The 14,614-nt window shown below is 41.5% G+C and overlaps 3 protein-coding genes and 1 pseudogene across 3 annotated transcripts; 1 reads left to right on the forward strand and 3 right to left on the reverse strand.

Moving 5' to 3' along the window:
* Positions 1–431: 431 nt before the first annotated feature.
* LOC136668039 (olfactory receptor 52N2-like) lies at positions 432–1,388 on the reverse strand. Its single transcript, XM_066645285.1, has one exon. It carries the CDS (start codon positions 1,386–1,388, stop codon positions 432–434), a length of 957 nt encoding a protein of 318 aa, XP_066501382.1.
* A 3,119-nt stretch (positions 1,389–4,507) lies between these two features.
* LOC136668454 (olfactory receptor 52N2-like) lies at positions 4,508–5,428 on the reverse strand. Its single transcript, XM_066645979.1, has one exon. It carries the CDS (start codon positions 5,426–5,428, stop codon positions 4,508–4,510), a length of 921 nt encoding a protein of 306 aa, XP_066502076.1.
* Positions 5,429–8,106: 2,678 nt separating this feature from the next.
* Positions 8,107–9,157, reverse strand: LOC136668040 (olfactory receptor 52D1-like). Its single transcript, XM_066645286.1, has 2 exons — positions 9,138–9,157; positions 8,107–8,953 (listed from the first exon to the last, which is right to left on the reverse strand). The coding sequence occupies exons 1-2, from the start codon at positions 9,155–9,157 to the stop codon at positions 8,107–8,109; spliced, it is 867 nt and encodes a 288-aa protein (XP_066501383.1).
* A 2,617-nt stretch (positions 9,158–11,774) lies between these two features.
* LOC136668041 (uncharacterized) lies at positions 11,775–13,139 on the forward strand (annotated as a pseudogene).
* The last annotated feature ends 1,475 nt before the right edge of the window (positions 13,140–14,614 follow it).

A 14,614-nucleotide genomic window follows, 5' to 3' on the forward strand; every position in this document is an offset into this window, starting at 1 on the left:
TTCTGAACTTGCTGATGCTATAATTTATTTGCACATCTTGCATGGCCTAACTAAATTAGTTTTTTGTAACACTGCATTCACATATTGCAAAAAGTTTAAACGCTCATCATAAAATTATTTGTGTGTGCATGTGTTTGGTGTAAAATGATGTTTTAGTGGTCTATGTAACAGTAAAGGAACATAACCAGGACATTTCACTGAGTGTACAGTATTGATCTGGTCAGTTTAGTGTATTAGGAAAATGAAAATAACATTTTAGAACAAATAGCATATTAAAAAACTTGAATGTGTAATTAATTTTGCATTAAAACATATGTTCTCCATAGGGGATGTGTACTTATATTCACTTACATAAAACAACCATATTCATTTGACTAGGAATGCCAAAACTTTTGCCTGTGACTGTAAACAGAAAATTTTATATTTGCCAATTAACTTTCAGGTTGTGACTCTAGAAATAATTTCCTATTCCGTGGGATCTGGTGAAGCCACTGTCTAATTTCTTTGCTTTGAAATCCATATATGATGGGGTTGAGAGCAGGAGGAATTACATAAAACAAGACACTGGTCACTTTTCCTACTTCGGCATAAGCAGGGAAGCGATGTAGAATGATTGTGGTGACTCCACAGATGAGGATAATAAGGTAAACAATTAAATGTGTGCTACATGTTTTCATAGCCTTATTTTGCAGAGGAATATTTTTACTTTTTATGCAGACCATGGCAATATTTAAGTATGTGAGACTAATGCAGCATACTGATGTGCCCCAAAGTGCAGCAGAGTTAATCAAGCCATAGACCTGAATAAGTAATACATCCTCACAGGAAAGTTTAAATAGGGAAGGATTGTCACAATATGGATGGTAAATGTTTGAATTGCAGTGGGAGAGTCGGATACTGAGGCTCAGTAGAATGCCAACTGGTATGATGGCCAGTCCCCAAGCTAATGCGGATAGTTTAACAATCATTTTGCTGGTCATTATTGTGTTGTATCTTAATGGGTTGCATATGGCCACATATCTGTCAAAAGCCATGGTCATCAGTATAGTGTGAGCACTTGTACTAAGCATGTGAATACCATAAGCCTGAATTACACAGGCAACATAGGTGATATACCTTTCTGATTCATCTTTAAAAATATCACTGAGCAAACCAGGCAACACAGCTGTAGCTCCCAGGACATCGCTCAATGGGAGGTTGCAGAAGAGAAGGTACATGGGTTTGTGAAGAGCTTTCTTTGTCAATATCAAGGTAAGAAGCCCAAGATTGGATACCATAATAAAAACATAAGCTAAAAACAGAAGAATAAACACTGGATAAGCAGACTGAGGTGTGACCTTTAACCCTTCAATCATGAGTATTTGGTTTCTGTATGTTTTGTTGTCCATCATGGTTTATCATCACAACCTGTAGGAGAAAGTATGGGATGAATATGTTAATCATTTTTTTTAAGAGACAGGTAATACTTTGAATTTGACATAATCCATTACACAAGTTAATTTTCAATATCCATACATATCAATAGAATTAACACATACATCCATACAAATATCAGAATAGGATATAAATATTATTAATTTGCATGAATAATATTCAAAAAAAGTGCAAAATTATTTGACATGTATAATAATAGCTTGCACAACACCTTCAAATATCAAATGTGCAGGCTTTATCCACAAGCCCTAAGGTGATGTATGCTAATTTATACTCTAACAGCTGCTGTTTCCTGGTGCAGAGATATTCTGATGAGGGTTCACTCATTCATGTACAATAATAACAACAGCCAAATCCCTAGGTAGTTTTGCTGTCAGTTTCACAGCTCAAAATATAATCTCAGAGCACACAAACAAATCTCAGATTGGTGAAACAGATTAAAGGGCCATTCAAATAGTACAAGTATATTTGCTTGCTTTTATTTGATAAGTACTGTAGATTTGTAATTGTATGCTTAGATATTTGATGTTTCTGATTTTTTATATCCAGTTTTCTAATTGATTTTGTATTATTTAACACTGTTTGTTAAATGTTTGGTTAAAATACAGCCATTTCAATAATAGGCAAAATGTTGGATTAGTTGGTCTCCAAAATGGTTAGATCACCATTTAATACCCTTGATGTATCTTGAAAAAATTAAGCCATTATTCAGCCAAGTCTGAGAGGATCTGTCATGCCTCACTACAGGTGTTCAAAATTTGTGGTTGTGGGAATTTTTCTGCACCAGGAGCACTCTTGCAGCAGGAAACGAAACATGTGGCACAGTCACTTGTCTACGTATGCAGGAGAATCTCCGGGAACATTTCTTGTGCTGTTTTTCTTACATGCACTGACTCAGATTTGCCCAGAGTCTTTACTAAGGCACGAGGAGGATAAAGTTGCAGGTAGTCACATTCACACATACAGCTCCTCTGGGTAAACTCCACAACATTTTTGGATTACTGTGCCTGTGTAGCGGCACGGTGGCGCAGCAGGTAATGTCGCAGTCACACAGCTCCAGGGGCCTGGAGGTTGTGGGTTTGATTCATGCTCTGGGTGACTGTGTGTGAGAAGTTGGTGTGTTCTCCCCGTGTGGGTGTCCTCCAGGTGCTCCGGTTTCCTCCCACAGTCCAACAACACATGTTGCAAGTGGATTGGCGACTCAAAAGTTTCCGTAGGCATGTGTGTCTGTGTTGCCCTGTGAAGGACTGGTGCCCCCTCAATGACTATTCCCCGCCTTGCGCCCAATGGTTCCAGGTAGGCTCTGGACCCACCGCGACCCTGAATTGGATAAGCGGTTACAGATAATGAATGAATGAATGTGCCTGTGTGAAAGGGGTGTGACAAACGTGTGTAAATAAACCTTTGTTTAAATGTCCTGAATAGTACATTGTCAGCACAGAGCCAATGTGCAACTTTAATTTGGAACTCCTTTTAAAGAAGAATCTGAAATTTGAACAAGAAACTAGCAAATACAATGCTAACTTCAGATTCATGGATTAAATATGTGTAACTGCGGCAGTATTAAATGTGGAAAAATTCACTCTCCCAGCCTGCCAGACAGATATATACCCAAAGAGGAGAGAGAAAGTGGTGAAAGCATTATTTCCCAGTGTACCATCACACCACACCAGTGGAGGAGGAAAGGACTCACTCAGCCTGGGCAGAGGAGAAACTGAGCTGGGAGAGCGCCTCTAGGCTGTCCCTATACTATAGACCACTCCCAAAGTTGAAAAGCCATTGAGAACAGCAAAACAGAGCTAGCCTCTTCCTCTGTTCAGGATGCCTTAAATTTTGCTGTTATATTAATATTTAAAGGCTGTGATCACCTTTAACATTAACTATAATTCCTATAACTTTGAAGGTTTATTCTTGTTTCAGATAGTAAACAAACAAACATTGTGTTGCCCACTGTCCCATAAATTGAGGAAGCGTACCGTATTTTGACACCAAAATATACGTTCTCCTTGAACCGTATTTTGAGGTCACACTGTTATGGCAATGGTTTGAGACAGAACATGCAGCTCTCACTCAGCTGGAGCAAGGGGCAGTTTTTCCATGGCTCCAAAACAGAGAATGTGCTTTTCATTGATCGTGTGCTACAGCCAATGGAATCATAGTCGAACAGTTCACTGAAAAGGACCAAGGTTCCAAGAATCAGGAACGGGGTTCAAGAACCAGCTTTCTTTTGGTAGAAAAGCGCTATGATTGAAGGTAACAAATCAGTGTTTTGTGTTGTGTGGATTTTTTGAACCTCTTTCAAAAACTCCCACTATCACATTTAGAACCTTAAAAATGCTTGCTCTTGCACATTTTAAGCTGTTTGAGAAGATACTGAGAAGATACTTTTACACATTTGTGAATTTAAATTATTATTATTGTTTTTTTAAATTTGTGCATTCCAATACATTTGTGGATTTTAGTTTTACGTGTATGTAGTTGCACAAACGCAGTTACAAATTCCATTACATTTGTGAGCATTGCTTTACAAGCTCAAAATGTTCGACCCTTTTTTGGACTCCATACAAAACCTCCTACAGGAGGTTGTTTTGCGGCGGCACTGATAGCAGCACAGCTTTCAGACAGAACTAATGTTAGCATGGTGTCTTTGAGAAACTACATTTCATTCTCCCTTAACACATCACAGATATATATTTGAATGAAAGTAATTATTTATACGTACAAATCACATTTGATAACGTGATGTGCAATTATTTGTCGTTTTACCACGACCTGTCTTCTGCATTTAACCCATCTGTGGTAGTGAACCACACACACACACACACACACACACACACACAAGTACACTAGAGACTAGATTATTTCATATAGATTAACAATAACACACAAATAATTATAACAATAATGTACAAATTGCTACTATGGGACAATTACCTCAGACACCCCTGGTTAAATGATTGATGGAATTGTGGTAATAAGATTTTTTTTTTTTTTTATTATTAATTTGTAATATTATTTTAAATATGTACATACATAAGTATTATTGCTTTCATAATTCTCAAGTAATCTGTTTTCAATGAAAGATCCTCCACAGCCCTTGTCTGATTTCTTTGGTTTGAACACCGTATATGATGGGGTTGAGACTGCTAGGAATAACATAATATAAAACACTGGCCAGCTTTCCTAGATCTGAAAAAGCAGTGAAGCGATGCAAAACAATTAAAGTAAATGCACATGCCAAAACAATGAAATAAACACACAAATGAGTAGTGCATGTTTTCATAGCCTTGCTCTTCAGTCCACTGTTGTCACTGCTTAGACAGAGAATAGCTATCTTTATATAAGTGAATGCAATGCATGATATAGAAACAATCCAGAACATTGAGGTAATACACAAACCATAGATTTGGTTAATTATCACATTCTCACAAGATAGTTTAAAGAGGGATGGATTGTCACAGTAAGGGTAAGAAATGGTTGAACTGCAATGGGAGAGTTTAACTGAGAGGCTTATTAGAATTCCTGATAGGATTATTGCCACTCCCCATGCGAATGCAGTGAGGGAAACAACCGATTTATTGGTCATTATACTGTTGTATCTTAAGGGGTTGCATATGGCTACATACCTGTCAAATGCCATAGCCATTAATATAGTTTGATTAGATGTACCCAGAACGTGAACCAAGTAAGCTTGAATTACACAGGCAATATAACTAATATACCTGTCAGATGCTTGTTTAAAAATATCTTTCAGCATACCAGGCACCACAACAGTAGCTCCCAGAGCATCACATATTGAGAGATTACAGAAAAGTAAATACATGGGTTTGTGAAGGGTTTTATCCATTAAAATAAGGACAATAAGTCCAATGTTGGATACCAAAATAAATATATATGCTAAAAAAAGAAAGATGAAAGCTGGATAAGATGAAAGGGGTGTAACTTTTAATCCTTCTATCATAAGTATTTGGTTTCTGTATGTTCCGTTTTCCATTTGAAGGCTGTGGAAGAGAAGAAATGAATATAATACATACATATGGCATTTAAATTTTAAGCAAGAAAAATCACAATGCTTACAATTAAGGGTCATTATTCACATAAAAACAAGCATAACAAAAATTGTTTAAAGCTGAAACGGAAAACATTGTCATATACATATACTAGTATACTCAGTTAAGGTCCTTCACTACAGGTTTCCAAAGTCTTGAACATTATGAAATCTCCATGTTTCATTTGCATTCAGAATTGCAGTATTTTTTTAGCTTATGTGGCCACTCATCAAGGTGGGTGCGTAAAAAGCACAGCTGTGCTCTGTGCCAGACAAGTCAAACTTATATTCTTTTTTGCCACCTCCATTCAAGTGTCACACTGTCCCTAGATAGACTAGATGACAACTGCAGTCGTACTGTCAACAGTTTAAGTTCCATCCCTGCATCTTTTTCTTTCCCCCAAACTTGTTTTTGTGTGCACTGAATGGTAATTTTAATGCATTTTGATTTTATATATAGTTTACACATTTATCTTTATCTGTTTTTCAAAGCCGTCAAAAATGTGTTTTTGCAGAGTGTTCTCTGAATATTAGATATGTGTCTGACACAAGTTTGTGGGGCAGCTGTGACCTAATGGTTAGAGAAGCAGGCTTCAACATTCATGGTTGGAGGAGACAGAGTAAAATCTTTTTACACTGATTTCCATTTAAAGTTATAAAGGTTTTTGTAAATGTAGATTTGTCTTAAAAGGTACCTCTACCAATGTGGACAGTTGCAGTACTCTCTGGTTGTTTACATTCCGAGGCTAAGTGTCTTTTAAAGTGAAACGGTGTGCTTGAGGGTTTAAGTTGTCTGTACATTTTTATTCACTTTTTGAATTATCACAGAAACTCAGTTGTTTAGTTTTGAAGCATTTCCTTAAATGCAGTTAGCCGTCTCCCGAAGGAGAAAATCTGGCATACCAGAGCGAGCCTGTCTGTCTTTTCACTCATTTACAGACACTGGGGCTTAGTTAACACATCCGACTGGTTTCCAGCAAGCAAACAGACTGGGGAGCTAGCAAATGGTGAGGAAACAAGTTCTGAATTTTATAAAAAGTGTATCTGTGACTGATCTGGTAGTTCATAAACATGAATTACATCTTTAGCAGGTTTGGGGGTGGGGCTTAACAGCAGAAGCTGAGTTCCACTACAATGACATTCTGCACTTTGGGCAGATTAAAAATTTAAATTTTATTAGCCTGGTATGTCTGAGGATTGAAAATAACTTTATTTTAAATTTCTACTGTGGTCCAGCTAATGAACTTTTGAATAAAATTATATTCATATGTTTCTATTATTTAACCATAGGTGCTAAGACCACAATATGCTGGAAAAATAAGAGATTTAATGGTCAGCAGGAAATACAAGCCAATCAAGGTCAACATTTTTTAATAAAAAAAAATTGACAGGGTTATATGAACAGACAGACATTTTATTTTTTCTTACCCCTGTACCTTATTTTCACCACAAATGACTGTGGTAGTGCAATGGCTAACAGGTCAAACTCTATTGTAAATAACAAATACGACAGAGGCCAGCCTTGTCTTGTCCCTCTTAGCAAAGTGAAATGCTAATAAGTGATTGTTATTCAATAGCCATATCCATTAAAGTGATTTCCACCAACAATGGGAAGATGACGACAAACATGTGCCACTTCTGAGGCATGAAATGCCACCCATAGGCTTATTTTCACACCACCCGTACTGCAATGCTCCCCAGGTTCTAAGGTACTAGAGGAGAGTGCTGACCACCCAGTTTGGTTAAATGAGCTGACATACTACATCCTTGCTGGCTGGCAGTGTGCCATGTGGGACCAGATCAGTCACAGAACAGTGGTAACGGGTTAACTTGCTAAATGCATTTTAAACTGCTACAGGGCCTTGCTGAGCAGCAGGAGAGGATTTGTTTGGCCTTCTTTATATGATGACTCAATGAGAGACATGACTGTTCTGGTCAGAAATTCTACTCTAGTTATATTTTTTGAGCTTGCCCCTACCGACTTAACATGCTTTGCCTTGCTTCTCTCATGTTAAGGCCACGGCTGCCCCAACAGATAACACAGCATGTGTAATGGATTTTCTCTATAGTATATAAGGAGAACAAAAGCCAGAGTATATATGTAAAATAATCATAAGAGAAAGTGACAATCCTATTTTCAGATGCCTTTTTGCCAGCATAACCTAATATGGAGAATTCAAACTCTCATGTTACATTCAGATATTTGTAAAATTTTAACAATCTCTGTCAGGTTTAAACATTAATTTTGCAAAGGAATTATGTGTAAAAAAAATTGGTCATTTTAAAATTTACATTTTCCAAGGATTTATTATTTTTATGAAAAATGACCACGGATTTTGACTTTAAAACATATATGTATAATTATTATAATTACTAAACATTCCCTATTATACAAGTGTGAGTAGGCAGTATATTTTGAAAACAACTGAGTCACTTCTAATGTACAGGGAAATTAAAAACAAAAAATACTCAAACAGCTCCTTGCAAATACATTTTTATAATTTGAACATACTCTGAAACAAATTACATAGAACCAAGGAAATGTGACTAGTTATGTTTGATTTTCAAACCTACAACTAAACTACAGACAGAACTCTATATTTTGCAATGCATGTATTCTCTGGTCATGGCATCACCTTTTTTGAACGTACAATTTTCATCATAGCATATCTTAGCTCAGTAGACTGCAGGACATATATGACAGGGTTGAGAATTCCTGGGCTGACATGGAAAAGCAGTGCAGCCCCTTTCCTGCAGTCTGCAACACCAGAAAAATGATGGAGTATTATCATGGTAAATCCAGATATCCACATGATCAAATAGACAGTCAAGTGTGTGCTGCAAGTTTTCAAAGCCTTCTTGTTCAGAGTTTTATTTTTAGTAGTGAGGCAAACAGCTGTTATTTTGGCATATGTAATTACAATATATCCCAAAGATGAGCCAAGTAAAAGTGCGGTGTACGTCAAACCATATACGTTATTAATGTATGGACTCTCACATGAAAGTTTGAAAAGTGATGCATTATCACAGAATGGATTTATTATCAATGTTCCACAGTGATTCAGTCTTATTGTAAGAGCTAACAGTATGCTCACACAGACCAGGGCCACACCCCAAGCTGCTGCAGTCAGTTTAGCCACCATTTTAGAAGTCATAATAGTTGTGTAGTGCAGTGGATTACAAATGGCAACATACCTGTCAAAGGCCATAACCATGAGTACAGTGTGAGAAGCAGCAACATACATGTGGAAACAGAACGCTTGAGCAACACAATCAGTGTAACTGATGTAGCGTTCAGATGTTGGTTTTAAAAGGTCCCCCAGCAGTCGTGGTACAATGACAGAGTTTCCAAATGCATCATTAAAGGTAAGATTACAGAACAGAAGGTACATGGGTTCATGTAGACTTCTTTCCGTAGCGTATTTTGACACCAAAATATATGTTCTCCTTGAACCGTATTTTGAGGTCACACTGTTATGGCAATGTTTTGAGACAGAACACACAGCTCACACACAGCTGGAGCAAGGGGCAGTTTTTCCATGGCTCCAAAACAGAGAACGTGCTTTTCATTGATTGTGATCTTTATTTAGCCAATCAGCAGCCAAAGTTATCTGTCCATCATTCAGTGCTGCAGCCAATGGAATCACAGTCCGACGGTTCACTGGAAAGGACCATGGTTCCAAGAATCAGGAACGGGGTTCAAGAACCAGATTTCTTTTGGTGGAAAAGCGCTATGATTGATGGCAACAAATCTGTGTTTTGTTTTGTGTGGATTTTTTCCACCTCATTCAAAAACGCCCACTGTCACATTTAGAACCTTAAAAATGTTTGCTCTTGTACTGATTCACACATTCACGACATTTAATTTACAAATGTAAATCTTTTTTTTTACACATTTGTGAATTTAAATTATTATTGTTGTTGTTTTAAATTTGTGCATTCCAATACATTTGTGGATTTTAGTTTTACGTGTATGTAGTTGCACAAACGCAGTTACAAATTCCATTACATTTGTGAGTATTGCTTTACAAGCTCAAAATGTTCTGCCCTTTTTTGGACTCCATACAATACCTCCCACAGGAGGTTGTTTTGCGGCGGCACTGATAGCAGCACAGCTCAGCTTTCAGATAGAACTAATGTTAGCATGGTGTCTTTGAGAAACTACATTTCATTCTCCCTTAACACATCACAGATATATATTTGAATGAAAGTAATTATTTATACATACAATTGAAGTTATACTATAACAGAATTTTGGGAGTTGGGCCACGCCCACGCTCCTCCCCCCAGGCCTATTTATACCCTTCAACCTCACGTAATCTCCGTGACAATCAAGTCGCTAGTCTTGCGCTTCCTGCTTGCGTCACTGAATTGCCAACTGCTACCATGGCTCTCCACCTGCTCGCCTCTGACCACGAGCTCTTCTCTCCTTCCCCTACTCGATCGCCCAACGCCACCCCGGTCATCAGCACTAGGAGACTGCTTTCGGCAGTCGTCGTGCCTGCCTCACCTGCCACTTCAGCTGCTCCAAGCTCCTCCGCACGCTCTCGTCATTCTCGCTCCACACTCACGGGTCCTGCGTGCGGACGCCGCTCCTCTCCGATTTCTCCTCCTCCCCAGCGACCTCATCGCCGCGACCAGCGCGCTCGGCAGCCCTCCTTCACCGCCGGACGAGTACGGCCCGATCCGGCTTCTCCCGCTTCTCCGTCCATCTCCGACTGGACAGTGGCGGGCCTCCAGAGAGCGCTGCGAGACCGCGGTATCCCCTTCGCTCATTCAGCCAACAAGAGGACCCCCTTTTTTCCCTGTTTTCGGCTCCTACCCCGGAGGATGAGGTCTTTCCCGCTCAACCTACGCCATCGCGCCATGACGTCATTGCACCTGCGACGCGGCACCGAGGACGCCCCGCGAGGGCCTCCCTCCCCGGCTCAGTGCCCCCTGTTGGTGCCAAATCTGGCTCCTGTCTGCACTACTGGGCCCGACCCTGCCCCGACTTCCGTCTTTTCTCGTTTGTTCCTCCTCTTACGTGCTTCTGATCTTCCTGCTTTCTCTCTCCCTGCTACTACTACTTCCACCTACCCTGTTTTTTCCTCATCATCCCAACCCCCTACCCTTATCATCCCAACCCCCTACCTCTCACGGGCTTGCAGTATCCCGTTCTTTATCATAACGATGCTCTCTCCGCAGGTTTTGCAAGTCAACCTCTCGCTCTGGCGCCCCGAGCTCCCGATGCCACATTCTCTCTCTTCACCACTGCTCCAGCTCCTCCTCCCAATGCTCGTGTCTTCAATCCACCCCTGGTGCAGCCCACCCTTCGTCAGCGGATTCTCCAAGGTACGGACGTTGACCTGTCCTCTCTATTGCTTCCCTCAGCTTCCTGTACAGCACCCCGCTCCATTGACATGGGGGACGTGACCCTTTCATTGAAGACTTCAGAGCACAGAGCTTCTAAGCTCCTCACAACTTCCGAATTTGCACTCGCATTTTCCCTCTATCGCGACGTGGTGTGCTCCTCCTTCCCTGCCCGCAGGCAGGAATTGGACGATTACCTCGCCATCGTCCTCGACCTCGCAGTCCATTTTGGAGGCTCTGGTTTTTATGACTACCATCGGCTCTTCTCTGCACGGGCCGCCGCCCGCTTGCAACAGTGGAATATTCCATCCTACTGGGGTGCACTCGACTTGGAGCTCTACTGCCGCATTTTTGCTGGCCGAACTGCACTTTCCTGTGTGTTGTGCGGCAACCCTTCTCATCCCACTTCTGCATGCTCCCAGGTCACCCCGGCGCCCACTCCGGGCCCTAACTTTTCTTTCATCCCTCACCAGGCCCCCAGTCAGCGCATCACCAGTTCTAGCTCCCGTGATGCCCGCGGTAGACGCTTGTTCTTTCTAAATGGCTCCATGATCTGCAATAATTTCAATTCCGCTGGCTGCTTTGCATCTTCCTGCAGGTTCCTTCATGTATGCACCTACTGCGCTCAAGCCCACGCTCGGCCAAGCTGCCCCAAGTGGCCGCCTAAGTTCGGTAACAGCTCACTGATCCGTTTTCTCTCCACCCCTGTCAACGTTCCTGATCTCGCAAGCTGCCTCTCGCGCCACCCTGACCCTGCATTCGTATGTTATCTCCTTGATGGTCAATTGTTTGGTGGTTCTGCCCGTCTCCTCGTTCCATGCCTCCAACCTTCTCTCCGCCGAATTGGAGCCTGATGTGGTTAATTCTCTTCTGGCCAAAGAAGTCTCGGAGGGTTTTATGATGGGCCCCTATTCTTCCCCCCCATTTTCTACTTTCCGAATTAACCCCATCGGCGTTGCCACTCGAAAATATTCTGGTAAGAAGCGGCTCGTCATCGACTTATCAGCCCCGCGCGGTTCTTCTGTGCCCTCAATAAACAGTCTCGTGCCCAGCTCGGAATTTTCCCTCTGCTATGCTTGGGTCGACGATGCCATATCACTGATTAAGCTCCTTGGCCGCGGCACTTGGCTGGCTAAAGCAGACGTGGTCTCCGCCTTCAAAATCATTCCCCTCCATCCTGACTTCTGGCACCTGTTTGGGGTGAAATGGCGGGGACAGTTCTACTTCGCAGTTTGACTGACCTTCGGCTGTAAGAGCAGCCCCATGATTTTTGACACACTCGCCGAGGCTCTTTCATGGATCCTCCTTAACATCTATGATGTCCCGTATGTGGTACACCTCCTGGATGATTTCTTGGTCCTTGACTCGCCATCCTCCCCTCCGGCCCGCTGCATCACTTCTCTCACTGCTGCTTTCCATCGCCTGGGCATTCCTTTGTCTTCCGAGAATACCATCGGCCCCGCCACCTCACTTCAGTTCTTGGGTGTCTTTCTGGATTCAGTTTCTTTTCGTGCTTCACTCCCACACGACAAGCTGGCCCGCATTACTGAATTCCTCTCTGAATTTCTTTCTCTTCGACGTGTCACCAAACGACAACTCCTCTCCCTTTTGGGGCATCTTAATTTCGCTATGAGTGTTGTCCCACAAGGTCGTTCCTTCATCTCTCATTTGCTGCACCTAGCCTCTTCAGCCTCTTCTCTCTCTCAGTTAATATCCCTGGACCAAGCCTGCGCTTCAGAGCTACAATTTTGGTTGCTCCTCCTCCGCAGATGGAATGGCATCTCTTTCTTTTACAATGACGCACTAGCTAACCCAGAGGACGTTGATTTTGTTCGTCGACGCAGCCCCGTCCGTGGGGTGTGGAGGTTTTTACAAGGGACACTGGTTCGCATCCTCCTGGCCTGATCAATTCACCCGTCTAGCGCTAGACTGTGGTGACTCCATTGCGCTCCGCGAACTCTTTCCGGCTGTCATTGCTGCAGTTCTTTGGGGACATGAATGGACTGGCCGAGTTATCCTTCTTCATTCAGATAATGAATCAGTCGTTCATATTATTAATAAAGGACGCTCCAGTTCACTCAGTCTCGTGCCATTCGTCCGCCGCCTCACTTGGCACTCAGTCGTCCATCAATTTCTATTAAAAGCTGTTTACATTCCTGGTCACATTAACCCTATTGCTGACTCTCTGCCTCGTTTCCAATTTCAGAAGTTCAAACTATTGGCTCCACAGTCCGACCTGCATCCTACTCCCGTTCCACCATTTTCGGACCTCATCTTCCATCTTCCCACACACTCAGCAATCTGACTCCTTTAATCCTGAAATCTCTGGCACCAAACACCTTGTCTACTTACCGGACTGGATGGCAGTGCTTTCGACGCCTCCATCACATACACTCTATACCGTTCCCTTCCGTCTTCCATCCACCATAATTCTCTTCACCCTTGTTTATCTGACCTACTCATACTTGATCCAAACACACTCGTCTTTACTATTAAACACAGTAAAACAGACAAATTTCACAATTCTTCTCAAATATTTCTCTTTAAACTCCCTTCCCCTATAAGCCCCTATGAACCTCTTACACGCAACCTCCAGCTTAGATTATTCCAAGGTGCTTCCCATTCCGATCCATTGTTTACAACCGAATCGGGTTCGGTCGCCACTCGCCACTGGCTTCAGTCCTACTTACGACAAATCTTTTCACGTAGTAATCTTAACCCATCACATTTTTCCGCTCACTCTTTCAGGATCGGTGCTGCCTCTACAGCTTACCATCAAGGCCTTTCAGATCATACCATTCAGACACTCGGCCGATGGACCTCCCAAGCACATCGTTTATACAGCCGCACCCATATCCGTGATCTTTTCGAATCTCACCAACGTATCGCTTCCCTGTAACTTTTGGGGACCTGGTTCTACACACGCCCAAAATCGCGCTGAACTCCATCCCAAATTCCTCTGAGTTCGCCCCCCCCGTTCCAAACTATAGGGCGTGGACCATACTAGCAAAATCACATTTGATAACATGACGTGCAATTATTTGTTGTTTTACCACGACCTGTCTTCTGCATTTAACCTATCTGTGGTAGTGAACTACACACACACACACACGTACATCAGGGACTAGATAATTTCATATAGATTAACAATAAAATACAAATAATTAACAATATACAAATTGCTACTATGGGACAATTACCTCAGACTCCCCTGGTTAAATGATTGATGGAATTGTGGTAATCAGATTTTTTATTATTAATTTGTAATATTATTTTAAAAATGTACATAAGTATTATTGCTTTGATAATTCTCAAGTAATCTGTTTTCAATGAAAGATCCTCCGCAGCCCTTGTCTGATTTCTTTGGTTTGAACGCCGTATATGATGGGGTTGAGACTGGTAGGAATAACATAATATAAAATACTGGCCAGCTTTCCTAGATCTGAAAAAGCAGTGAAGCGATGCAAAACAATTAAAGTAAATGAACATGCCAAAACAATGAAATAAACACACAAATGAGTAGTGCATGTTTTCATAGCCTTCCTCTTCAGTCCACTGTTGTCACTGCTTAGACAGAGAATAGCTATCTTTATATAAGTGAATGCAATGCATGATATAGAAACAATCCAGAAAACTGATGTAATACACAAACCATAGATTTGGTTAATTATCACATTCTCACAAGATAGTTTAAAGAGGGATGGATTGTCACAGAAAGGGTTAGAAATGGTTGAACTGCAATGGGACAGTTTAACTGAGAGGCCTATTAGAATTCCTGTT

This window comes from Hoplias malabaricus, chromosome 15 (assembly GCF_029633855.1).
Source record: "Hoplias malabaricus isolate fHopMal1 chromosome 15, fHopMal1.hap1, whole genome shotgun sequence".
NCBI classification, from domain to species: Eukaryota; Metazoa; Chordata; class Actinopteri; order Characiformes; family Erythrinidae; genus Hoplias; species Hoplias malabaricus.